This window comes from Gavialis gangeticus, unplaced genomic scaffold (genome assembly GCF_001723915.1).
Source record: "Gavialis gangeticus isolate Ggan-Ray unplaced genomic scaffold, GavGan_comp1, whole genome shotgun sequence".
Lineage (NCBI taxonomy): Eukaryota > Metazoa > Chordata > Crocodylia > Gavialidae > Gavialis > Gavialis gangeticus.
In genome coordinates this window covers 32,445,060-32,470,369 of record NW_017729008.1, presented here as the reverse complement: position 1 = coordinate 32,470,369, position 25,310 = coordinate 32,445,060, and the positions used below count along the sequence as shown (strand labels likewise).

The following is a 25,310-nucleotide window of genomic DNA, read 5'->3' as shown; positions in this document are numbered from 1 at the left end:
AAAAAAAAAAAAAAAAAAAATCAAGAATAGTAATGCTTTGCCAACTGTACAATCATTCTGTGCAAGTCATACTACCCAGCTTGAACAGGTTCACATTCATTTTAAAATTTGCCTTTTGCTGCTACAAGTATGAATGCTATGTATATGCCAGCAAGCAAAATCTTGTTTAAGAAAGGCATTCCATACTGCTGGTGTAGAGGTTTAACTGCAGCTGACAAATTTAAAACATGGCCCATTCATTAAGCCTCCAACAGCTCAGTGCAGTCCTGAACTATTCTGGCATCAATTTTCTTTAGACAAGAAAAACTGTTTTTTTTCCCCCCCACCAAAAAAAGCTGAGGCCTTGAAGATGATCACAGATTTGTCCCCAAATGCCCTATATGCTAAAGCAAGGAAATTTACAAGAATTCGACTCAAAAAAAGACAAGATAGAATGGAAATATGTTAACACTAAACCCTACATGCACAGCCACAGTGTTTTATATACAGTAGCAAAGAATTTATGGGCAAAGTGGTTTAAATTAGGGCCATCCAGCTTCTAGGCAACCAGGGGCTGCATACCCCATAGGCCATGCTAGCGGGGGTCATGCCCAATGGGCTGCACCAGTAAGGGCCACAGCCCCCAGGTAGCACATAGCATAGATGCCCCCCCACTGCTGCAGCACAGGCACCTTTCCCCTCTCCCCCCACAATGACCCGGTAGGAACAAACCCTCCCTTCAAATGCTGCATCACACATTGCGCAGCCCCAACCTTGCCCTGAGCACCCCATGCTGCGCCTCACCAAGCCACCCCCAGGGCAAGCACAGACCATAGAAACTGGAGCAGGGAGGGGGAGCCCAGGTGCTGCAACTTAACCCCTTGCGGGTCACAAGTGGCTCAGGCCATCAGTTGGAAAGCCCCATTTTAAATGATTGATATCTACTTGAACAAAAAGGTTTAAATATAGTAGGCAGCTGTCAATCCTTCTGGATCACGGTGTATGCATGAGATATCACAAGGACCTTTGATACATATGCCTAGGCAGGCGTACGAAGGAGGAGTAGAGGCTGCCCAGACCTTCCATCCCCACTTTAGACCATTGAGACAGTACCCAAAGGCCAGACCGAGTGACTCAGTTGTAGTTATACATGTTTCTGGGAATTGAACCCAGGTCTCCCACATGGCAGGCAAGGAGTCTACCACTGAACCACAACAGTGAGTTGTTTAAATTTAAACAACTTTTATCCAAACAATTTTTTTCCTTTGGATACTAATAGAATAGGTAAATTTAGACTACTTTTCTTAAAATGAGTACATTTATCCATGGAAACTAAATACCTCTACAACAGGATACTACTGCTTTGACCTTTTAAATAAAGAGCACAGACACACTGCATCTAGTGATCTTTGATTTCCCCGCTGGATGTGAGAACTTTTTGAAATGGCAAGGCTGGCATATCGCGGCAGTAGGAGAGGCAAAGACCAGAGAGATGGATCAACTAAGGAATATCATATCAGCAGAAAATACTGTTAGTGAACAGACTGTCAGTTCCTTAAGATAGGAAACATGCTATCTATTTGTCTAAAACAGTTTGTAACATTTTAAAGGCCATTATATATTCTTGGCAGATACGCTGTACAGAAGTACAGCATTATCCAGAATTCTTAGGAAAAAAAACAAACACTGCAAAGTCTGGATTGAAGAAAAGCAAGAGAAAAAACAAAACACAAGTCACTCCCTACCAACTCCAACAGACTGCACAAAAATAAACTTGAACAGCAGGATGGACCAGCATCTGGGGCTGTGGCATAAGGCCTGAAGGAACTGACTGCTGGGCTCTTCAGCAACAAACTATAAAGGGAACACGCAAGTGCTACTGCAGCCCCAAGCCAATTCCACCGAAGGCCTACTCTTGCTGCAACTAGTCATCTGTGATTGACAGCAAGTAGCACAGTCAGCAAGCTACAACAGCCAGCAAGGGATGTGACTGAAGAAGTAGAGTAGTATAAACTGCAGTCAAAGCCAGACACCTACAGCTGGATTGCTAGTCTGGTCCAGGACCTGCAGGACAGGAGGACAACACTCCAAGAAGTAAGTATGAGAGGTGCATCTTGGAGGGACAGCATAGTTGACGCCTGTTAGTAGGACCAAGGGAGTGCCCAGGAGTGTGATATGAATGCATGGTACAGAAAATGTTTCTATGGGAAATGTTGCTGGGTCTCACTTCTCAGGTGTGACTGCAAATGGGTGTCAGCTGCACTGAGGAAGTCACAGCTGAAAAAGATCACAGCAGATCAAATTGTATCAACTCAAATGCAAGACAAAGATTTTCCCTCCCAATCAAAATGGGGAACAAGGCCCCTCATCTTGCATACAAGGAAACCTCACTCCCCATCATTAAACTGCTGCCGAAAACAGCATGTGGTCAGTAATGAAAACCAACTATGAAGCTGATCAGCCAATACTGAGCATGACTATAAAATACTCATGACCCATATAGGATAAACCTACTGATGGGAAGCTTTTTTTTCGTTTATTACAATTGTTATTAAAATACACTTATCACTTTCAATTAAATTTTCACGTTTTGTGAAGTCACAAAACAACTACATGTCAAAAATATACAATTACGTATATTAAATTCTTCAACAACATATAGACTTCCCACAAAAAACCGTTCCAGAACTATTTCTTCATACAAAGCGCCATGAATGTCAATTAAACTCCCTCTAAAAAAAAAAACCCCAAAAAACAAAAAAGCCTATTACCTCAGTAACCACCTGAATCTCTCCACCCCTCCCATAAGCCCTCTCTGTTAGTTCAGTGAAACAAGTATCCCATCCTTTTTTCTCCACTTCTCTGCCTCCTGTACTCCAATGGATATAGTTTTTCAGTTCAGGCAGCCCCAGATCCATGCGCTCTCTTTCAAATGAAAGCTAACCCCCTAAAAGTCCAGAGGTTTCTTACTTTCCATATACTGCTTTTAACACTTGCCAGCAGTGCCCTTAATATTATTTCCTCAGGCCCCTTTGATATGACCGACCTCCTCTTGTGTTAAGGACTGGCTTATTTTTGTGACACTCAAAAACCAAAAAAACCTCCACCAAAAAAACCCCAAAAAAGTACCCTTTCCCCCTACAACTTTTGCACATGTACACTCCCAAAACATGTCCCACTATTTCTTTATCCCTGTACAGCTCCCTTGGACACACTGCTGTTCTCACCAAGCTCCATCCTATGACGTACCTCCCTCACTGGCAAGGTATTTTGTATGACCAGCCACACTAGATCAGCATGCTCCCTGTTCTGTCATTCATCAGCCACCTCCCTCCACACCTTTTGCGCTTGTCCTTCTGCAAAGTCCCCCACTGATGCCATCTTCTCTCTCTCTCTCTCTCTCAATTTTTGTCAGCCTCTTGCAATCTTTCAGGACCTCCAGCCCCATGTTGCCTATTCTGTATATCCTTATAAGACTTTCCATTCTTAAGTAATGAATGGGAGGTTGCCATGCCCATGGCTTCTTCCAAGAGCCCCTATATATTCCCCATCTTCTCGAAATCGTATCTACCAATAAAGCATGCTGTTTTCCCTTCCCCCTGGTGCTGCTTTACACACTGTACTTATGTAGTTTGCATAAATGACCAACGCTGTGTTTAGCATCCCCGTCCTGTCCCCACCCCGGTCTATCTTGCTTTATACAGTTCTGTTGTGACTAACCTTTTTCTTTTTGCTTTCCAAAAGAACACCCATAGTTCCCCTTGTTCTTTCACTAACTGCTGCTATGATGGTGGAAACAATTCCAGTATACAAAATGATCGGCAGCAGCACCACTTTAATTGCCGCCACTTTTCCAGCAAAGGACAGGGTCCTTCCTGTCTGCAACCATAATACTTGTTGTACCCTTGCTCTCACCCTCTCCCATGCTGTACTTCCTTCCTTTTCTGCCTCAGTTGGGATCCCTAAAACTTTGTTCTCTCCCTCCACTACTTACACTCCAAACTTTTCTACCACAGGATAAGTTAGTGCAGCCCATCTGAATAAAATATATGCTAGTGCCCAATGCACGCAGTCCCCTTCATTGCCAACTCTTTTTAAAGTCATGGTGAGCCACTACACTGAATACATGTTGACTTCCTCTTCACTCCCACAGCTAAGCTGCACCTTTCTTTCCAGTGATTCTTGTTTCTTCACAAGCCTTACAAGTCTGGCAAACATCATCTGATGGGGCCCCAAACAGTTAATCTAGAATCCCTCTGTCATCGACCCTTCTCTCAGCCTGTTGTGTATGATTAGTGTGACCCCCACCCTCCCGAGGAGGAACTGGACCAGATTGCCCTACACTTGACCTGCATATACATTTTTGGAGGACCCTAGAACTTGTGAAAAGAACATCAGTTTCCAGTCATTAGTGGGGGGGCCAATTAGGATGGGGGGGGCGAGACAAGTGTAACCTAGAGTACACACACACACACACACACACACACACACTGAGCAGTGCTGAGCTATGGGGTTACCATGACTTGAAATGCTGTTAACTCATTGGGCTGGGCCCCAGCAGAGTGATCTGGTAAACCACAAGCCTTCTGGCTTTGGACTAATATCATCATGTATAGTTTGTACTATATATGAGTAGGTACAAAAGCAGTCCTTAAAGTATATTTATAAAGCACCTGTGCTAAAACTTGCACCAGTTTCCAAAAAGGTATAATGCATCACTTCTGGATGAATTAAGTCTATGGGTACCTGTAATGATTTCCCTATATGCAAACTTTGCCCCTCACTTCCATGTGCTCAGGAAGAGCAGAGTCTGACAGTAAAGGGGGGGTTGGGGAGGAGAAAAGGGGGCAGAAGACAAGGGCTCTCTGACCCCTCCGACTGATTTTCCTTGCTGTAACAGTGGGAGGGGGACAAATTCAAGGCAAACTTCCAATAATTAGATTCTGTACCTGGAACATTTTAACAAATTTATAAATTTTCTATATAATCCAATTATTGGGGGGGTTTCCTAAATATTCAAGTAAATACAGTAGGAATTCATTGGCTTGCATTCCTAAGCAACGTTGTTCTACTGCATGAATATACTAATTAGCATTACGCACAAAGTCACACATTTCAGCACAGATTTTAGGGCACTGGCATCCAATACCCTTTACTGGTTTATGCAACATGAATCAAGTAAGCACTTTTTAACAATACCTACAGCTAATGATTAACTTCACCAATCTAATCTCTACAGCACACTGAACGAATGCCAGGAGAGGGAACAGGACAAGTGTTACTACACATTTATAGAAACTCATTTAAAAAAAAAATTAAAAAAAAATGAAAGTGTTTTGACAGTTATCACAGTAGAAAAATTCCAGCTGATTACATCATGGCCAGAGACAAAGTCCAAATTGCCATGTTGGTTTAAACAGCGGTCTCTGACACAGATCCAAGTTTTAGGCAAATGTTCTTATATAATGGTCCTTGAACATGTTTCAAGATCAGCAGAAGGCTGATTCACAAACCTTGATCTCTCTACAGTATAAAAGATGCCCAGACATTGCGTTTTTGGCTAATGTGATCATATACAATTACTGAATTCCCAGAGGTTCTTGAAATTAGTATTGATGTTAGATTCTTACCTACTAATATTTGATAGAAAATAGGATTAATGCTGTGAAAGAATTAGAGAAATTGTATGACCACTTCCCTCTAATTTTGAATAGAAAATTAACATCAAACTGGATTCAGGTTAAAAACTGAGGGGGAAGGTGTGGGGCAGGAGGGGCATGCAAAGGCATGGCCACTACTTAAGAAGAAAATAAAATACAGAATCATGAGAACAGTAGAAGCTTATTGCAAATAGTATGCAAAGGTGGACTGGTAATGAGGTACAGCACTATGTAGTACAACTAGATGCTAAAAATAGCAAAGGAAGACTAGGAGCCAAAATCTGCTTGCTCAAAACACATGTTCCAGAATGGACTTGGAACATATAAACCAGACACCTAAAGTGACTGTTCACTCTTCCACAGGATGAATATCTTTGTGGAAGAGGCCACATAAAGGGAAGCAGTTCAAGAAACATGAAACTGAGGGACTCCAGGAAGATAAAGGAGACAAGACACCTAAAACCAAAAGCTGAATCATTAACTACTGCCTTCCAAAAGAGACTGAAAACAAAACAGTTGGGGAGGGAGGAAAGGAAAGAAAGGAAGAAAAATGGACACTCTGCCAATGAAAGATTTTGTTTCTTAATTGTAACTATGCCTAGTGAGATGAACTCTAGCAGACAGAAACCAACTAGCTTGCTTTGCTGTGATTTTCTCCTTATATTCTTAATGATTCTTTAAAAACAGACCATTTGGCGCTCAGGCTGATCAGAGACGATCACTGACATCTTACAGGAAGAAAACATTACACATTTGAATTAATGCAATGCATTCTTGTTTGTCTACTTCATTGAAGCAAAGTTAAAAATAATAGTGCCACTTTAATTTCAATTCTTACCTTTGTCTAGGAACTATGAAAAGTGCTCGTACTAACTTTCTTCTGTTGGCCTTTGTGTTCATGTTCATGCAAAAATCCATGGCTGCCTACGAGAAAAACTCCAAAGTTTCACTTTTAAACCTAAGTTTCCATATTTAAAGCAGTAAAACCCAGTGGTTAGAGGTTTCTAGTATTTAATCAAAGTTTTGCTACATACAATTGCTATTAAAAAAAAAAGATTATAAATTATATTTTCTAAAATTTACATCTTTAGAAGACAGGGACGTTTAAAAAAATCCTCATGCACAGCTGCTAGAGCATCAATGGAACTTTTGTACTGTTACATGGGAATTAGTAATTATGGAGGGGCTACGAAAGAAAATAAATTCAAAGTTCATGAAAACAGCTAGAAGATTCAACAGCTACAGGATGAGTAGGTATTTCACATTTATTCTAACTGCCACATATTGCAACTGGGCAAATGAAATAGTCTTCTACTCCAAGAAAGGGGATGGTGATACTCAGTCATCTGCTGACTAGATGGAAGAAGGAAAAGTACTATCTTTACCACGGCAAATCCCCAAAGCTTGAAGAACTTCAAAAGCCAAACAACAGTATTAGTTAGCATGGCCTGCAAAGTTCTTACGAACGATACAGCTACATAAAAACTCTGAAAAAAACCACTCAAAACCAGCTACCCCTAAAAAGACAGAAGAATCTGAAAGTTTTCTGCTAGAAAACATTTAAACTACACTTTTTTCCAAGTCAACTTGCAAAGTCTAGTACCATAGATTTGTGCTAGAAGACAAAAATATGACTGTACCTTGTCTATGAGGTCTCTGTTGACACAGTTTGGGAGTTGCTGAAGGAAAGCATCTACTATAAGTTTTAAGTGGGACCCAGTACTGGCCTCTTCATCCTCTTGTTCTAGTAGAAAGCAAACAAAACATCATATAGCTTTATGGTGTATAATAGGAAAACATTGCATTTCATTTCCCAAGTATGATGCATGATTTTACATTCTGTATTTAAAGTACTCACCTACAGATTCCAGGAGGGAAAAAAGTGAAAATTAACTACTCAACAGCTTACTGGCTGTCTAAAATTTTGCTCACGAACAATATATACACCAGGTTTTTCCACCTGATGCATTACAGCCACAGGAGCATCAGCAATCGCATATTCCCAGCAAGTCACAAACTTTAGATCAGTGATTCTCAAGTTTTTTAGACCCAAGGCACTTCTTGTTCAACTCAAAACACTCATTAGGTCTGAAACACCCCTTAAAAAATGCCAACTCATTTTTTGATTACAGAAAAATAATAGAGCAATTCCACTCTTTCAAAGAACTCAGAAAGATCACAACAGGTCAGAATGCCCTTAATATTATGGATTCCCCTTTGAAAACTCTGGGTTTATCTTGTGAGTCATGTTCGAACACCTAACAGTGCTAACACTGTATGGCACTCCATGGCACCTCTGAAAGGATCTCAAGGCATTCTGGTTGAGAATCACTGCACTAGACCACATGATGTGGACCAGACAAAAGCCTGAAGGTGGAAAGGTGAAAAATGTTTTGAAGAAATATGGTTACTGTAAGTAACCATTTTTCCACATATGTTGTCTACATGGAATCTCCTTGTAGTGCACTTGTACCTCTCATATATGAGACTGGATTCTTCTAACCAGTAGTATCCATTGAGGCTGCACCTGCAGACTGGATGCTCTTGTGCCTCTCCACCTGAGACCATAAATGATGACATAGGGCAACCACACCCTTAGATCCTTCAGCAGTACAGAATTAGATAATATAGGACTCCACAGCAGTGGAAAGAAAGATAGGTTATGGAATCCATGTGTGCAGCCTAGACTTGCTTTGCCTAGGTCAGAAGTTGGCAAGATTTTGCCACTGCTGGCTGCTGCTTATCACCCAGCCCCTGCCACACCCCTACACTCCAGAAGACACTGGAAGAGAGAAAAATAGAAAAAAGCAGGTGCTAAAACCCTGGGAATGCCTCTTCTACTTCTGCAGTGATAAAAAACTAGAACGGCAAGAAATACAACCCTGCTGCTGCTGCAACATACTGCTGATTCCCTGACCTGCCACAAGCCAAATGCAGTTGTTGAGCGTTAAGCTGCCAATGTCTGGTCTAGATAATTTAAGACGACCACAGCCACTTCAAGGGTGTGAGGGTTTGAACACCTTATGGTATGAAGGAAGTTGTAGGGTGAGGGACTGGAAATACTGACAGATGTATAGCCTAATTTTAATGAAAAAAAACAAAAACAAAAAACAAAAAAACCCAGATATTTTTGGTTGTTTAAGGATCAGGTCTATGTCACGTGTCCTTATGAAATACAGCATTAAGGTGGTCCAGGAACGAGGGTCTGAACCTTCCTTACCTTTTAAAAAGCTGTTTTCACGGAGAGTATGCATCACTATGGGGTCAGAAAGGTTCTTATAGTTTGTCCATTAACCAAACAAACTATAAGACCATAAGCAAGGAAGGTGACTCCACTGAGTCCAGTCTCCTGCATTCACAGACAAATCTTTTACCCAAGGATTCTCCAAAATTTCCACTTCAAACCCTCAGATACAATAAAAAGGGCACAAAGCCAAGAACACCCCACAAATTGCCATAAGTAAAAGCATAGGAGACTAAGAGGTTGTTTATGCCCCGCCACTTCTATGGCAGAGAAATAAATTAGTTACTATAGCCTCAGAGGATCATAGGAAGAGGACCATATTCCGCACTACAGGGGACGGCAAACTCTTCCAAGGCCATGTTTTCCACTGCTCTGAGATTTAGAAAGAAGACCACTCCTAGCTTTAGCAGCATCTTTGGAGGAGTATCCCTGCAGAGTAATGGGGAAAGAGCAATAAGAGAAGACTGAAACTGAATCTAAGAGGCTGCATTTGGAAGGGAGGAGATTCCAGATCTTTTAAAAATAAAAAAGGAGATTGCCAAAAGGTTAGAATTTCAAGAGACTCTGTTCATCTACCTCACAAGCATGCCAAAGTCTATGAGGTGGATTTTGGGGAAACACCAGAGGAGGAGGAAGAGCACTATTAGAAGCTCTGCTTTCTCCATAGGAGGTCTCAAGATCTCTGTGAAAAGTAATAATATGAGGAACCCCTATTTTAGAATATCTTTATGATCTGACTTCCTTTCTCCTAGGGCCTGTAGAAAATTAAAAGAGGGAGAAAAGAGCAGTTTTTGCTTCTTTCAGAAAATGCAGGGTTTCATCAAAATGTATGTTAAAGAGGTCACAATCTCCAAAACAGAGGTAATCCAGCACCAGTTGAATCTACAAGTATTAGACCTCCAAATCCTAAACATGGGAGGGAGATGGCCATTGAACATTTAGGTTTTTTTTCAAAAGATGCTGGGGTCCATTGTAAACGTTCTTCTATTCCAACAAGCCCTCATTAATAGATACATCAAATGTTCCAGGTATGGAGAAGTAAAAGATATGCAGTCACCTGTGCTTTACTTCCTGAAGCGTTCCCCAGTTACACAAGAGTTCCTACAACATTTTAAATAACTCTTTGGCTAAATAGGCCAAGGTACCTTTCGCTCTTTGCTGGAGATGAAAAGGAGGTCATTGCTTTTCCATCTCCTTCAAAAACATTCAAAAAATGTCTCCTTCCTTTCCTGTTCTTATTCTCACACAGTTGACACAGACTCAGGCTGTCTCATTTGAGCAAATCCACAAAGTTCTCCAGTAGGTAACGTTATAGAAGTTGCTCTGCAGTGCAGCACCTGTCCACTAGCAACTGGATTACAATCACCTAATTCATTTAATAATTAAGAACCATCACATAATAATTTTCAAAAGGTACCAAGCTGATGTCCCAATTCAGCAAACCACTTAAATATGTATTTAAATTTTACCAAGTGCACTGCTTACTAAAGTATCTGGAACCCAGCTAGCCCTCTATTCCCTCAGAAAATTTTCCTGATCTTAAAGATTTTTATTATTGTTCCAACAACAGTTTTACTAATTCTCTAAACAGGATACTGAATAATGGGTAAATGTTCAGACTCATTTTCTAAATGGTTTCCTCTACTGCAGATTCCTGGATACGAGAAACATTTTAAACACAAACTTCCTTTTGCTCCCAAGCCCCTTGTGCCCTCCAGCATGACCACTCCTCTCTTCTTCAATGTCCCCTTTGTTCCCCTCCAAATACAGACTCATTCTTTCCACGTGCCAAGCACCCGCCTTTCCTTCAAATGCCACCTCAGAACTCACTTCTTTCAGCTTGTTTCCCGTCACTATTTGCAGCTCCGGTGCTATCGGCTGCCTCTCTCTTGCCTGAGCATATTGAAAATAAAAAAATTAAAATTCACCTAAGGCAAGCATGACACTGAAGCAAAATAAGTGATCTCAATTCCTTGTAAACAATATGCTTCAAAAAGAAGTTTTAGTTCTGATCACATCTCCCCTCCACTCTATTATGATTTTAAACAAGCAAGAGTTTTTAAGCTTTTAGGAGAGGAAAGATCATCCATTACTTATATACCTGTAATACATTGCAAAAAATCTACTATATAAACGACAGACTTATCATAACATCAAAAAAAGACTTACATTTGCATTTACTTTGGAAGATTCCAAGCTGACAACTTTGTCCGGTGCTCAGTAACATGAAATGAGTTGTTCAATTGCCATACTCTCACATACCACACACCCACAAACAAAACACCTTGTTTTTGGAAGGCAGAATGAAAAAAAATTGTCCAGAGTCGTGGCTGATCGTGTTGACAGATTTAAGTCCTCCTGGGAATGTATAGGCTGCTTACAGACGTAAAAAAGAAAAAAAAAAAAACCCACCACCAGTTCTTTAAACTCCACGCACCCCCCGTGCAGAGCCAAGCGTATGCCCACAATAGGCAGCATGTTAGTTGCACCCAGTTCACCAAACGTCTGTATAGCTCAGGCACTTCAGTAGGGCTTTTTGGTGCTTTTATCTAATAGCCTATTAACTCTGCTCGAGATCAAAGTACCAAAAAGTTCCACTGAAGTGTCTGATCTATACAGACGCAGCGGAGTCAGCTCATCCCCCTCAGCTACCACAGTGGCTTACCAGCCAAAAGCTACTGCCCCCATCAATGGTTGTAAGTAAGAGCATTAGCACTGAACTCTACCCCTTCTCTTTGCAGCCCCAGGCAGAAGCAACAACCATTTTGTTGGCCGCGAGTCTCAAGGACAGCTTGCTTTGTGCTATCCTGCTTCTAGTCCAGAAAAAGCAGCTTCCCTGATTAAGTTATGCAACCCCCTTCTGGAGGGCTGCTTTGCGGGGAATGTGTGTGGTATGTAAGTAAATTTGGTATTTTCCTAGCACCTAGAGGTAAGAGGAAAGTAAAGTACAATATGTACAAAAGCAAAGGTAAAAATTGTTAGAATGCATTTTTACAAACTATTATTGGGATCATTACCAGAAAATTTCATCCTGGAACATGTATCTGGTCTAGGCAAGAAGTTACTAAATTTCCTCCTAGGAGTCCTATAAGATAGAAAGTGGCTTCCCCATCACTTGCCACTGAAACCTGACCATGGGGTATTAGCAGACAAAAATCATGTTTAAGCAAGAAAGCTTCTGCTAGCTCAAGGGTGGGCAATATACAGCCTGCGGGCCAGATCCAGCCTGCAATGGCTCTTTGTCTGGCCCGCAGCAGGTCCCTCGCTCCCCTAGCCTAGGCACAGTTCAGCCATGACATGTCCTGCCGCCCCCTGGGCACACAACACGGCTGGGACAGCTTTGCAGCTGGACTGCCTTTCTAGCCAGCCCAGGTGGCAGACAGCTCCTTTCAGCTGTCACCACTGCTGACCCTAGCCCTGACCCCATGTGCCCTGTGTCTGCTCCAGGCTTGCCCGCCCAGGCACAGGAGCAGCAGAATGGGACAAGAGCTGTTGTTCAGTGCGGGGGAGAAAGCGGCCCCTCCCAATCCCAGCAGTTCCCTGCTGTAGCTGCCCAGAGCCCGCACCAGGCTGCCCTGCATCTCTGCTGCCATCACCACTGCCTCCGGGCTGTCCTGCGGGTCAGTGGTGGCAGCACAGAGCAGATGCAGGGCAGCCCAGTGCGGGAGCTGGGCACCAGCAGCAGGGAACTCCCAGCAGCAGAAGTAAGAGGGGGCCGCTTTTCCCCAGCGCTGAGCAGTAGCTTTCATCCTGTGCTGCAGCTGCTGAGCCTGGGCAGGCGAGCCCAGAGCAGGCATGGCTGCACAGGGTCAGGGCTCTGTGCAGATTCCAGCTGAGACACTCTGGTGGGGGTGAGTCCAGAGCAGGTGTGGGGCAGCCAGGTGCTGTACACGGTTGGCGGTGGCAGGGAGGCACCGCGGGGCACACAGACTCCGGGCTGTTGCAGGGCCGGGGCAGGTGCAGTGCCTACTGGTTCACGGTGGTGCACACAGGGGCTGCCATGCGTACCTCACCATGCCATGCGTACCCACAAACTCCACAACCACACCCTCCCCCATACAATCACACACCCCACAAACACCCCCCCACACCTCTCAGGGGAGCCCCACTCACTACTATGTGCACAAACCACACACACACCCAACCACTCTCCCCCTCCACACATCCCCACAAACCCAGCATATCCACCCACCCCCCCATATCCCACATACACACACTTCCACAGTCCCCCACAAACCCATACCCACGCCCCATACTCTTGTATATTGTAGGGGAGTGTGGGGGTGTAAGACCTCATTTTGAACTATTATGCAATCACCTCTACACGCACCACACAAATGCACACAACAGAGGACAAAAATATTTTTTTAAATAAAATTAAAATGTTATTGTCAATGTTTGATTTTTATTATATAATTTTTTTTCTAGTTCCAAGATGGCAAACCTCCTTCCCAAAAGGAGTATTTCTAAGGGCAAAGAGAGGAACTTCCAGGGGCAATGGTCAGGGGTTTACGGGATGGGATTTCTGGTCCCAAGATGACGACCAGGAGATGACAGGGCACCTGTCAAGTGGTGGGGCTACCCTTGCGGCCCCTGACATCTTGCCAAAATTCATTAAGCAGCCCTCCACCAGAAATAATTGCCCATCCCTGCTCTAACAGGGTAGGAAGCTCAAGAGCAGCATTCAGAATTCCTCCACATTATATGCCAACGGAAGATCAGGCTAGCCCTGGTACCCAGCTGTTCGGGGGTACAACAATTATGTATCAAAAGATACTGGTGCAAAGCAAATGTGGCATTCTTCCTATTAGTGACAAACAATAGCTGGTTAAAATTGGGAGGTAAACAATAACTGATTACTGGTGAGTTTTAAGGCAGCTCAGGAGTCCAATCCATGCTCTGTCAGTTTTTCCACACATGACAAGTGGTGTGTTGTGGGAGGCACAATGGTAAGCCAGGATGTTGTGCATTTTCTCTCTGTGTGCTGCTGTTTCTCAGCTTTCTGAGCAAGACAGTTCTCTTGGAAGTGGGCTGCAGCTTGATGTAGGGTGCAGCACAATTGAGACCTGTTACCAGCCAGCACTTCCTGATTTGTAGGGATGATGCCACCCTTCTTAAGGTATGCTTTCAGGGTGTCCTTGTAGCGCTTCCTCTGTCCTCCACAGGTCCTCTAACCATGACTCAGCTGAGAGAAGAGAACTTGCTTTGGGAAACAAGCATCAGCCACCTGCACATAGCGGCTAGCCCAGCAGAGTTGATGTTTCATGATCTTTGCCTCAATGCTGGTTATGTTAGGTGCAGAGAGGATGCTGGCAGTAGCGTACTGGTCTTCCCATCTAATGCAAAGGATCTTCCTGAGGCAACACTGATGATGTTCCAGGCGCTTAAGATGGCTTTGATCCGTCACCCACGTCTCACACCCGTAGAGGAGCATGGGGATAACCACTGCATTGTAGACCAGGATCTCAGTTTCTATCCGCAGTTGTCAGTCAGCAAAGACACAGTATAGTAGCTTTCCAAAGGATACACTGGCACCGCAAATCCTACGTTTGATTTCTATATCAAGACTGAGTGACTATATCTCTTTTGGGAGAGGTGACTGCCAAAAGTACGGAAAATGCTCGACACTGTACAGAGCTACTGTACGAAAGGTTAGAAACTGTGCCTTAAGCTGTGACTGACTCTGTAAAAGCTTTAAGTCCTGTGACTAAAAATGGTTAAACAGGTCAGTAAATATGAACTTGTAACACTAGCCCACTCCTTGTAGCTGACACGACAGAATTACTTGTATTAAATTATTATAAATCTTGGATTTTTTCCACATACAACACACCTTTCACCAAAAATCAGAACCCCACAATTGGGGTGTATATTTTAAGCAAGGAAGCAGTTTTCTTCACTGGAAAAGAAACAAGGCTGGAGATGTTGTGTACACCATGCAGCTGTCAAGATAGTAAAGTCCTGTGTTGACCCTCTTACACCCACAGCTACTGGCTGAGCACTGTAGCTTGCACCTGAAGCAGCAATGGAGCCACTGCCAGTATCTTGATGAGGTTTGTGATGTGGAAGCAACACTTCACTTTATATAAAGAACTACTTACAGTAAAGAACTGACAGTCCTGCTACTGCCCTTGCAAGGGTTTGGGACCTAACCTTGTATGACAGAGTAAGGCCTCCTGAAAACAAACAGAGTATCCAGGAAGTGTGGCATCCCAGGAGGCTGGGCAAGGCAGCTGGCATAAGGAACTTCCTGGTGCCACAATTCCTGAACACTTCATATTCCATGTAGGACTTACTTTATATCAAACAGTTGGCCATGACTCTGGAAGAATCTTTTTCTCCTATACTGTTCCTTTCAAAAATAAAAGGGGAGGAGGGTGTTATTTGCAGGCATGGTATATGTAAGAAAATATGGTATGTGGTTTATTATTTGGAAGAAGGTTCTAATAATGAAAAACCTTGCTATTTGTAGAACTGGCTGATTATATTATCCTGAACTCTAGCCTGTAGGAACTGTTATGAAGCAGCCAAAGCAGAAAATCACTCCACTGGGAGACCATGAGGATCCAACCAATGACAGTAATCTCCAAAATGTTTCTTTGACCCAGAACTGCATTAGAAAAACTACATAAGAAAACAACAACACAGACCCAGGTGGTGCCTTGGCCTCCTCACATCATGTAGATTTGGGGGAAAAAAAATGCAGAGATCCCAGCTGGTAGAAAGCACCTAGAGAAGCAACTTGGGACATCCAGAGAATTTTTACAATTTTGGATCAGGCTCTCTCTGCCCTCTGTTAACTGGCTATTTGTCACATCACTGTCTGCTCACTCCGTCAAGCTCTTTGCATCAGATTTGGTGCAGACAGAAGCGCAGCTCCCAGCTGCAACTCGGAACAATTTCTGCAAAGCATTCTGAGTTGCAATATTATCCGGGACCAAACAAGCTCACTGTTCGTTCCAGGGGGAAGGGGAATCTAGCTGCCAGCTGGGAGCCTGCAGCCAGATTCCCATAGCAGTGGCCAGGGCTTGCTGTTTTCAGAATGGGAGGGGGGAAGGCACCAGAGGGAGTTAGTTCTTGGGGCTCCCCAACTGGTGCTGAAGGGTGGGTGGGTGAATCAGAGCCCCAGAGGGGGGCAGGGCGGTGGCCCTGATTCAATTTTTAAATGGATTGCAACTGTACACTTGTGTTTGGTCATGGCTATAGACTACTTTCTGTGGCCAGATTGGGCAAAAATTGTCATTTCTGTCTGCACCCATTCACTTTCCCCTGCCCCCAATAGCTCTCTCCTCCCTTCTCTTTCCTTCCACATTCCCTTGCCCTTCACTTTGCCCCCCAATTCACGTATCTTTACTTAACTCTACAACTCCCCCTGCCAAATTAAAGTGAAACTTATCACATTTGCCTTCATCGAGGTATTCATTCCCATTTTGTGCTATCCCCTCCCCCACCATGGCCAATCTGTTCTCTTTACAACGTTAGCTTTTAAAAGCCAGGAATGCTACTCTGCATTTATACAGTGCCTTCTACAACAGGGGTTCATTTTCACTGATCCTCGGATACTACAATAAGTAATAAAATCAGATTACAGAATGTCACACCTAGGGGCTAGGAAGATAAAAGCAGCTTCCTAGGGCAAGGTCACATTTTAAAGCTGTCAAACTGTATTTGGTTACAGAATAAAACTAAAAACCAACTTCTTGACAAGAAGAACAAGACACAGAACTTACACAAATCTGTAAGACAGTTTTACATCACTTTCCTTAATTTCATCTCATAGTTGGAGCTAACAGCACACTTAGTGTATTCACTGATTCACAAAGTATTTCATTCCTCTGTATTGTTTGAAGCAAAAGTGATTCTTACAGTTTCTTTTCTTAAATATCCCCTCATCCCCGTCAAGTCTCAATACTAAGATGCTTACTTTCTTAAATCTTGAACTAACAATTATTACTGTAAGTACTATTAGTGGAGGGAAGTTTAGGTTAGATATTAGGAAAAACTTGCTTACTTAGAAGGGTGGCAAAGCACTGGACTAGGTTACCCAGAGAGGTAGTGGAATCTCCGTCCTTGGAGGTTTTTAAGACCCAGCGAGACAAAGCCTTGGCTGGGATGATCTAGTTGAGGCTAGTCCTACTTTTGAGCAGGCAGCTGAACTAGATGACCTCCTGCAGTCCCTTGCAACCTTAGTTTCCTGCAATTCTACGGCGGATCTATATTTTGGGACCTGTACTTGGGACATTCTCTTCCTATCTTAATGGCTAGAAACACAATAGTCACCAGTCATATCTTGCTCAATTGCACATGCTCTAAAGGAGGGGTGACAAAACTGCAGCACATGTGCTGTAAGTGGCAGGGACAGCTTCTATATGTAATGTACAGATCAGGGAGGGGTCAGGTAACAGTAGCAGATTGAGCAGGAAGGAAAAAGCAGGCCAACCCATCAAGCAGGGAGCACAGGGCAAAAGCAAAAAGCAGAGCAGGCAAGGCTTACAGGACAGGGAGCAGAGCAGCAGACTGGGAAAGGGCAGGGGATCAGAGAGGCACTCAGGGAAGGTGTAGAGCTAATTTGTAGCATGTCTGCTGAAAAGGTTGGCCCCTACTGCTCCAAAGTTTTAGTCTGGTAAGCTTTCACTATTTCCCAACCTTCCTGTGCATCAGTAAGCTAATTTTCACTGCACAAACCTACACATCTCATTTCATTTCTACTCTTCTCTTCTCACCTGCACTCCTAAAATGCTCCCAAACTGCTAAACTTTACTGCTATTTTTTCTCATGTTCTTAGATTCTCACATTTTATGAGGCTTCTTTTGCTTCAATTAATTTCTACTTTCCATTAACCAAGCTCTCTCAAAAAGACAAAAAAAACAGAAACAAATCACTTAATCAAGTTAATGTAGCATCCATGACATTATCTGGCCCAAAAAAAAAAGGAAAAATGATCACCAACTCAAGGAAATGAAGTATTAGAAGAAAAATATGTTCCCACAGAAAACTAGCAGTTGGCCATGACATGTTGCTAAGTACTGATATGACTAATCAAACACTGGAGAAGATTCTCTCACATAAATGCACTTATCTGATGAAAAAGTGTGACTCATCTTCCTTTCATAGGACACCTACATCAAACAGAATACTCTAGGACAGTGACGCCCAACCTTTCTGCCCAGCGGGCTGGATGGGCTGTGACCAGTCTGTCCATGGGCCAGATCCAGCCAGTGGTTCTGATCTGGTACTCAGGGTGGTCACAGCAGAGCCCAATTTGACCTCATGGGGGGAGGGGGACAGGAGAAGGCATGGCCTAGCCCTGTGGTATGGGTAAGGGGTGGGAGGAAGTGAGGGTCAGGCCCAGCTCTGACCTTCCAGGGAGGGGGAAGGGCGAGAGGAAAAAAGGGGGCATGGCCCAGCCCCGCAGGGAGGGGAGGAGGGGGAATGCAGGAAAGGGGGTGTGGCCCAGGCCTACAGGGGCCATGATCTGGTCCCAACCAAGCCCTGCTGGGAGGTGAAGGGGGAAATCTGGAAGCAGGGGCAGGCAAACAGCTGTATTGCCACTGCTTTCCCACTGCCAAAATTTCCTGACGCATGGTGGGTCCCATAAGCCAGATGCCATGGTTCTGTGGGCCAGAGGTTGAGCACCCCTGGTTTAGGAAATACCGAAATGTCCTAGGTTCTATTGCACCTGATTAGGGCTGACCACTTTCTTAGACGAAGCCCATTCTGTGTTAACAATATATTCTTAACCTTGTCCAGAAGCCTAGTGACAGGCTTCTTCCCTCTCCTCTGAATTCTGGGATGTCATACAAGTAGTGGGTCTTCTCCTGCTCACTGTTAAAACAAAATTCTTTACTACTGACAGAAATTCTAGCACAATACATCAGTAAATGCATAGTGAAGAGATAAAGGTGCTGAAGCCCATAAACAGCAGTTCCTAGCTCGCAGCATAATTGTTCAGCTCATAAAAGAAAGAGGAAGGGTGCGTCTTCCTTCCCGCTGTCTGGATAGCCCACAGAAAGCGTTAGGGGAAGTAAAGCAAAACATTTTTCAGATAATCTGCATTTGGCTCATTTATGATTGTTTGACAGATATGCTCTAAAGAAAGACTTGATTACTATTTCTAGGCTGGTGAAACACCACAACAGCTAGCGTGCATTTAATAATGCTGGGTATCTTTTTGATAAATGGGAAGTTCCTAATACTGTAAAAGAAATGCACTGAAAGCTACCTTCAAAACAAAAATTACTGTCTGAACTGGTCCTGGCTCTAGCTCTTTTTAAAAAAAACTGATGAGGTGTTACAGCCCAGTAAAGACTTAGACACTGTCTAAGCACCCTGATATTAGCCAAGTACAACTCATTCCATCTCTTCATTGGCACAACCAAATGATTAGGTAACAGAACTCAGGGTAACCTTACTAAAGTCCCATTTGTCTGAAGCCATGGAGTTTACTGGCCACAGATGCAGGCCTAGTACATGAAGGCTCTACACTATTAAGAGAAGTCTGGGGAATCAACTTCCCCACCAAGAACAAAAAGCAGCAGTTGCATCTGCCTCTGGAAACATGAAGGATCGCAGTACACACTCCTCAAATCATAGGGGCATGCTGAAAAGGTCATCAGCTGGAGAAAGAAACAAAAAACGGAAGACGTGATTTTTCTTTGCCATCTTAACTCCAGATGTCTAGTTCTACCTTCCAAAAGGTGTCAGAAAAATTTGGTGACACTAGAAAGCAGCTTATATGCCACAGAATATCAGATTATATAGAAAATCACCTGGGAGAACTTTGTTTTACTGCCTTTTTACTCTTGCCATCTCTGTGGAATCAACATTGCTACAAGGGAAAGCATGTGCTAGATTCTATTCCTTCTTGCACATCAATATCATGACTGCTAAATCCCACTCAATTTCATCTACATCAATTTAGTGAAGTCAACATGTATTGCTGAAAGAATATTTATTACCAAATGATGATAATGCATGCACACGGAGGAAAGCAGCCTGACTCAGATTTCAAATCTGATTTGCAAGTTTAATGTCTTTTTATTTATAAACCGAGCAACACATGATAAGAAAGAGCCCTATGTGCTATGTTTTAGAGTCATGTTTCAGACTAGAATTGCGTTGATATCTAACCTTTTCTCAAAACTTACTCAATGCTACAGTAGTAAAAAAACACCTCAGTACCGAGTAGTAAAAAACAGAATTTATTAAAGTTCACCACACAAACCTCAGTTCTGTTTCCTAAAAGCTCCTTAAAAGCGCTAGCTGAAGGACAAAAACGGTTCCTGTTCTGACAAAAAAGGTACTGTTGCTTCCCAGTAGCTGAATTGGTTGCTTAACTAGTATGTGAAGAATGTCTTAAGAACATCCACCAGGAACATTAGGATGAAGAAAGAAGAGGATCTCGTTTAAAAATGCTTCCGGTTAACTAGAGTTCCCTCCAAAAAATAATCCCAAAGTAGATATTAGGCCCTGGAGCAATGCTGCATCCAAAGAAAAACTAGAAAATATTGCAATAATCCTAAAAACATTTTTCAAGTATCCTTTTTACCTTGTTCATCAAGAAGCTTTTTTGTGAGATCTTCTGCCTCATCTCCACAGTCTAACTCAAGCGGATCATCATTAATGTCCATGTTCTCCAGCTCCAATTCCAAATCTTCAGTACCAGACACTTCTTTATTATCTTTGGCATCTTTGGACTCTATTTCAAAGAAAGCAGACACTTCAATTTAATAATACCATGCAGTGCAAGGATATGTAAATCATACTTTAAACAACATAAGGACTGTTGTAATATCCCCGCCTCTCCAGGATCATTTCTTATGTTTTCATTCTCTTGTAGAAAGATGTACACTTCTCTTCCAAGAAACATTTATGTTCTATTTGGCCACTTGAGACTCTCTACTACCTTTGGTGTCACTCCAGTCATGACTGGAAGGGTTTTGCTCCTTCACCTCCTCCTCTGACGTGCATCTCTTAAGAGTGTTCGTCTTCGAGTGTTTTGGTTTGCTCTGAACTGTACTTCACAAGCCTTCATTGGCTCAGGCTAAGTTTGTCAGGTGCTCTACACCTATCTTACTAGATGTCTAATAGCATTGTGTACCACAATGTAAACAGAACAAGACATTCAAAAAAAATCGCTTCAACTTAAATCTGAATAGGACTTGAGATCATCAGATAAAAGTCACCACAAAAAGTATTACATTTGACTGTCTAATGCTTTGTGCATCCAATTTGGGAATACATATGGGATAACGCATGCATCCAGCATGTTGAGTTACATGCAAAATTTTGAAAGACTGGCCCGTTATGAATAAAGTAGTTTCCTTTAGTTAACATGTGTAATGCATGACTTCTCTTCGCCATTCTATTTAATAGAATAATATTATGAAACAGAGACGCTGTTTTGTATGAAGAATGCAAAGCTAAAGTGCAATGAGACTTCCTAGCGAACAGTTATATCTTTCATGGAGAGTTTGTAGTTACCATCTACTAAACTTTTCTGAAATGCAGACACAAAAGACCAAGCCCTAATCATCAACAAAAAACAAGTTGCTAAAAGTTGGAAATGGAGTCACAATCATATCTTTAAAATAAAAACCATCTGGTACTGTGCTCTGTATTATGCAGATTCTTTGGCTAGTAGTATTATGCAAGAAGTCATACAAAGTGGTCTAACTGTTTTTGGCTGAACTTCTGACTCTCTGCAAGAATGACACTACTGTATTTTTGTGTTGTTAAAATGAAAATTAACTGTAGCTAGAATTCTGAAAAAACTCACCTATTCGCATAATCTTTCAGGGGTTGTTAGGCATACTGTAGCTATAACCTTTAAATTTACATTTTATAAAGCTTAAAATAAAATAAATACTTGATTACTTAATAGTTTTCAAATAAAAATATGATGAAAGTTTCAAGTGCCACATACTTTATAGGTAAATAATTAAGAATAGTTTTCAGACAGATGATTTGTTTAATTTAACCTCTAAAGAACAGTCACATTTGAGTTCCTTTCCTAATTGGTATTTTTCATTTCATAATCATGAATAAAGCATTTAGCCTTTGTAGTTTAGATGGAACCTAAGGTGCAAAAAAGGGTCCTTATGCACCAAGACATCTTTCTAGCATTTTTCCTTGAGATAGAGGTGAAAACTAACTGTGCCTTGGCTATAAAGCTAGTTAAAATCCATCCCAAATTAGCGGGGGCCTTAACCTTGATTAGCTGCACAGGGGTTAGGAATTAATCATGGCCCTTCTCCAAGATAGCTGCCTCACATATTTATTCACTCAGGTCAGCAATCTCAGCATTTATAAAACTGCCACCAATATAAGCTTTCTTTCCATTGACAATATAAATATAGTCTCTGTTCTTTTATATGAAGGTGGATACAGTAATACCTACTCATACATATTAAGCACATTTAGACTTGTTGATGAAATGAACTGGTTTCACTTTCCACCATTATAAAAAGAACTTCATATTCAGATAATCTACTCAGCAATTTCTCCTGCACAAAATCATCCATCCTACAGTAGTGTTCTGTCCATTATATCAATTAATAATCAGTCTTTAGCTGAAGTAATTATTTCTACCAAGCGTGCTTAAATGTTGTTGTTCTAGAAATTTATTCTACCCATTTTTTCCCATGTTTTACCTCTAGATTCCTCCTTGCTGGGATCCTTGCTCTGAGAATATTTTTCATTATCTTTAAACAAGATGGCTGGCACAAAAGCTTTTAGATCAATAAGATTCTCATAGAAATTTCGTGCATCTTCGTCTTCCCAGATGCCCCCTTCCAGGTCATATTCTCCTGGTTTGCCTGGGGTAAAAATGTCAATGCCAGGGCCATGCTCTGGAATCACAGAACATACAAATCATTACCAAAATACTCATACCAAAAAACAATGAAGTTAGCAATAAATATATGCGTACAGCTTACAGATTGACAGTAAACAATTTATTTTTTAAAAAAGTTTCTTTATCTATGCCTAGTACCACCTTGGTTTACTAAAATTGGCCATATTTTCCAAGACATTCTGAGGACAATCTTGTTCAAGAACAATTCAAACTAAATAAAATTACAAAGTCATACTGCACCATCAAGAACAGTTTTCAGAACGTATCCACATCAGCATCATTTATTAGGGAATGAAACTGTCAACTGCAGAACCTGTTAAATTTTGTGGAACATAAGAAAATGCTTTCAAGGCATGGAATACTACACTGCTGAGGCAATACAGGTAGTGAAGCTGTATCAGTCGTCATATCTGCCCTACCAAACATTCTTTTTAAATCTCAAGAAAATATGTTTAGACAAAGTTTAGCCATGATTCCAACAATCTTTCCATCTGTAAATACTACAGTTTAGCACTTGTTAAAGACATGGGCTCACTGTATACACAAAAAATCTTCCATCATATAGGGAGGTCATGCACAGCCATCTAGTGGCTTATCTGACACCATGAAAAGTTTTCCTGCTTGTAATTTTCATTGAACTTGAAAATGAGGTATCAGTTCACTGGAAAACTATATGAAATTACAAAGCTCTAAAATACACTAAAAATATAAAGAAGTGCATATAAAGAAGCACAAAGCATCCCAGTTTGAGAACCAATGAAGTTATGAAATATTAAGATGAAGAAATATTGAAACCTCAGTGGAGATTTCCTGGTATGGTATGCTTAGGCTCAGTGACCCTTTGCCAACTGACATAATTTTGATCCAATGTGCATTTCAGAAGCAATAACGGAATTTTTTCCTTTGTTTTTCATTTCTGGAGTTTTTTGGCTTAAGAAAAAACCTTCCTGGTGACACTCAGCTTATAAATCAAGGACAACATTTTGTTTTATAAGTTATCATTTTCTCTTACTGTAAGCCACCATGAGCTTCTTTTGGGAAGGGCAGCATATAAATTAAATAAATAAATAAATAAATAAATAAATAGGTAATAATTCACTGAAAATTCCATTTGAAACGCAGATTGTGTAGTCTGCAGATTTCAATTGTCTATCACATGCAAAATGGAAAAGTCTGTAAATGATTTATCTGAGCAACTAATACTAAAGCATATCTATGCATTAAAGTGATGAAAAGACCCAAGACACACAACTTTGTTTAAACTGACATCCCTTACCTTACCACAAAGGTTAACTAGCTGATACCTATAATATTCCAACATTAGTTAGCAATTTCAAAGTCAATTTTATTTGTCTATACTTTATTTTCTGCTCTGCTGTACACTGAATTTCAAGATCCTAAACGTTAAAAAAGGAAACCAGCATTAAGAAAGAACACAGATCCATGTGAGGGTTTAGCTTTTTGCTCCCATTAATAGAAAGCTCAGCACTGTGAAGCCCATAACACGTCTACCAAACCTAAAGAGGCCCTACCCTCTGGTGTTGGTTTATCTTGGGGAAGATCAGGCATATTTTCATCCAGCAGATCAGCTAGAGACTGAGAGTTTGCCAGCAACTTCTGATAGGACATTGCAAATTCTTCATACTGCTTGTGTCGATCTTCACTCAGCTCTCCTTTAGAATGCAGAATACGCCTACAAAGATCAAATTTTAAAAAGTACAATCAGCCATTCACAGTTTATTAAAGATATGGAACACCTGACAAAGATCTCCCCTTAACAAATTCAGTCTTCCCTCAGGGAACGTACACAGACACTCATCGCTGCTGTTTCAAGAGTATGTAAGACAAAAGCATCAGAAATGTGGTTGAAACTATTTCCAAAGTTCAATAAACTAAACTTATTATGGCCATGGCATCTTTATGGATAATGGAAAGAATCTCCTGATCAAATAAGATTTAAAAAAGCAAAAAGCTTTTCCTCCTAAAATATTTTTGTAATGCAAAAGTTTTAGCATTGAATATTTAACATAAATTGTTGAACCTGTATTAAAACAGAATAAGACTGCTTTGAAGGTAACGACAATAGATTTCCATACTACTGATAACAGCAAGAGGAAGGTTGTCACCAAGAGACTCAGAAATGCAACTTTTAACAACCCATTTATTTACCAGTTAACTCAGTAATTTGAGCAGACAACCTTGAAATAAAGCACAATTTGGTGTACTCGTGTATGTTCTGCCTTCTCTTGTACTACTAAAATGTTATTTTTTTAAAACAAAAATATATTTTTCAAATGAAATTTTCAAGTTAGGAAGAGTATGATGGACTTATCACACAAATTTTAGGATGACATGCCAACCAAAGATATTATAGTTCCCTTTTTTCATCAAAAAGCTGCAATTAAGTCTGAAAAAAGGGAAAAAAAAAAAAAGATTATGAACCACTTCTTCAAACAACCAGTTAGCAGCTTGAGAATAAAACCTCATCTCCTAGTAAGGAAGCACAAAAAAGGCAGATGGATCAAAAATAGCACCTATTAACCACTTGTTAAAAAAAAAAAAAAAAAAAAAA

At 41.4% G+C, this 25,310-nt stretch overlaps 1 protein-coding gene across 3 annotated transcripts in view; it reads right to left on the bottom strand.

The window, feature by feature from the left end:
* The window catches only part of UPF2 (UPF2 regulator of nonsense transcripts homolog (yeast)), a 127,582-nt gene that overhangs the window by 80,900 nt on the left and 21,372 nt on the right, over window positions 1–25,310 (bottom strand). For 2 of the 3 annotated variants that reach the window (XM_019509566.1, XM_019509565.1), the window contains exons 4-9: window positions 24,271–24,431; window positions 22,536–22,733; window positions 20,432–20,581; window positions 10,714–10,776; window positions 7,280–7,383; window positions 6,478–6,563 (exon numbers count right to left, since the gene is read on the bottom strand). In XM_019509566.1, the coding sequence (XP_019365111.1) occupies window positions 6,478–6,563; window positions 7,280–7,383; window positions 10,714–10,776; window positions 20,432–20,581; window positions 22,536–22,733; window positions 24,271–24,431 (762 nt within the window). The remainder of the gene's footprint in view (window positions 1–6,477; window positions 6,564–7,279; window positions 7,384–10,713; window positions 10,777–20,431; window positions 20,582–22,535; window positions 22,734–24,270; window positions 24,432–25,310) is intronic. The other variant, XM_019509568.1, reaches the window with a different exon arrangement.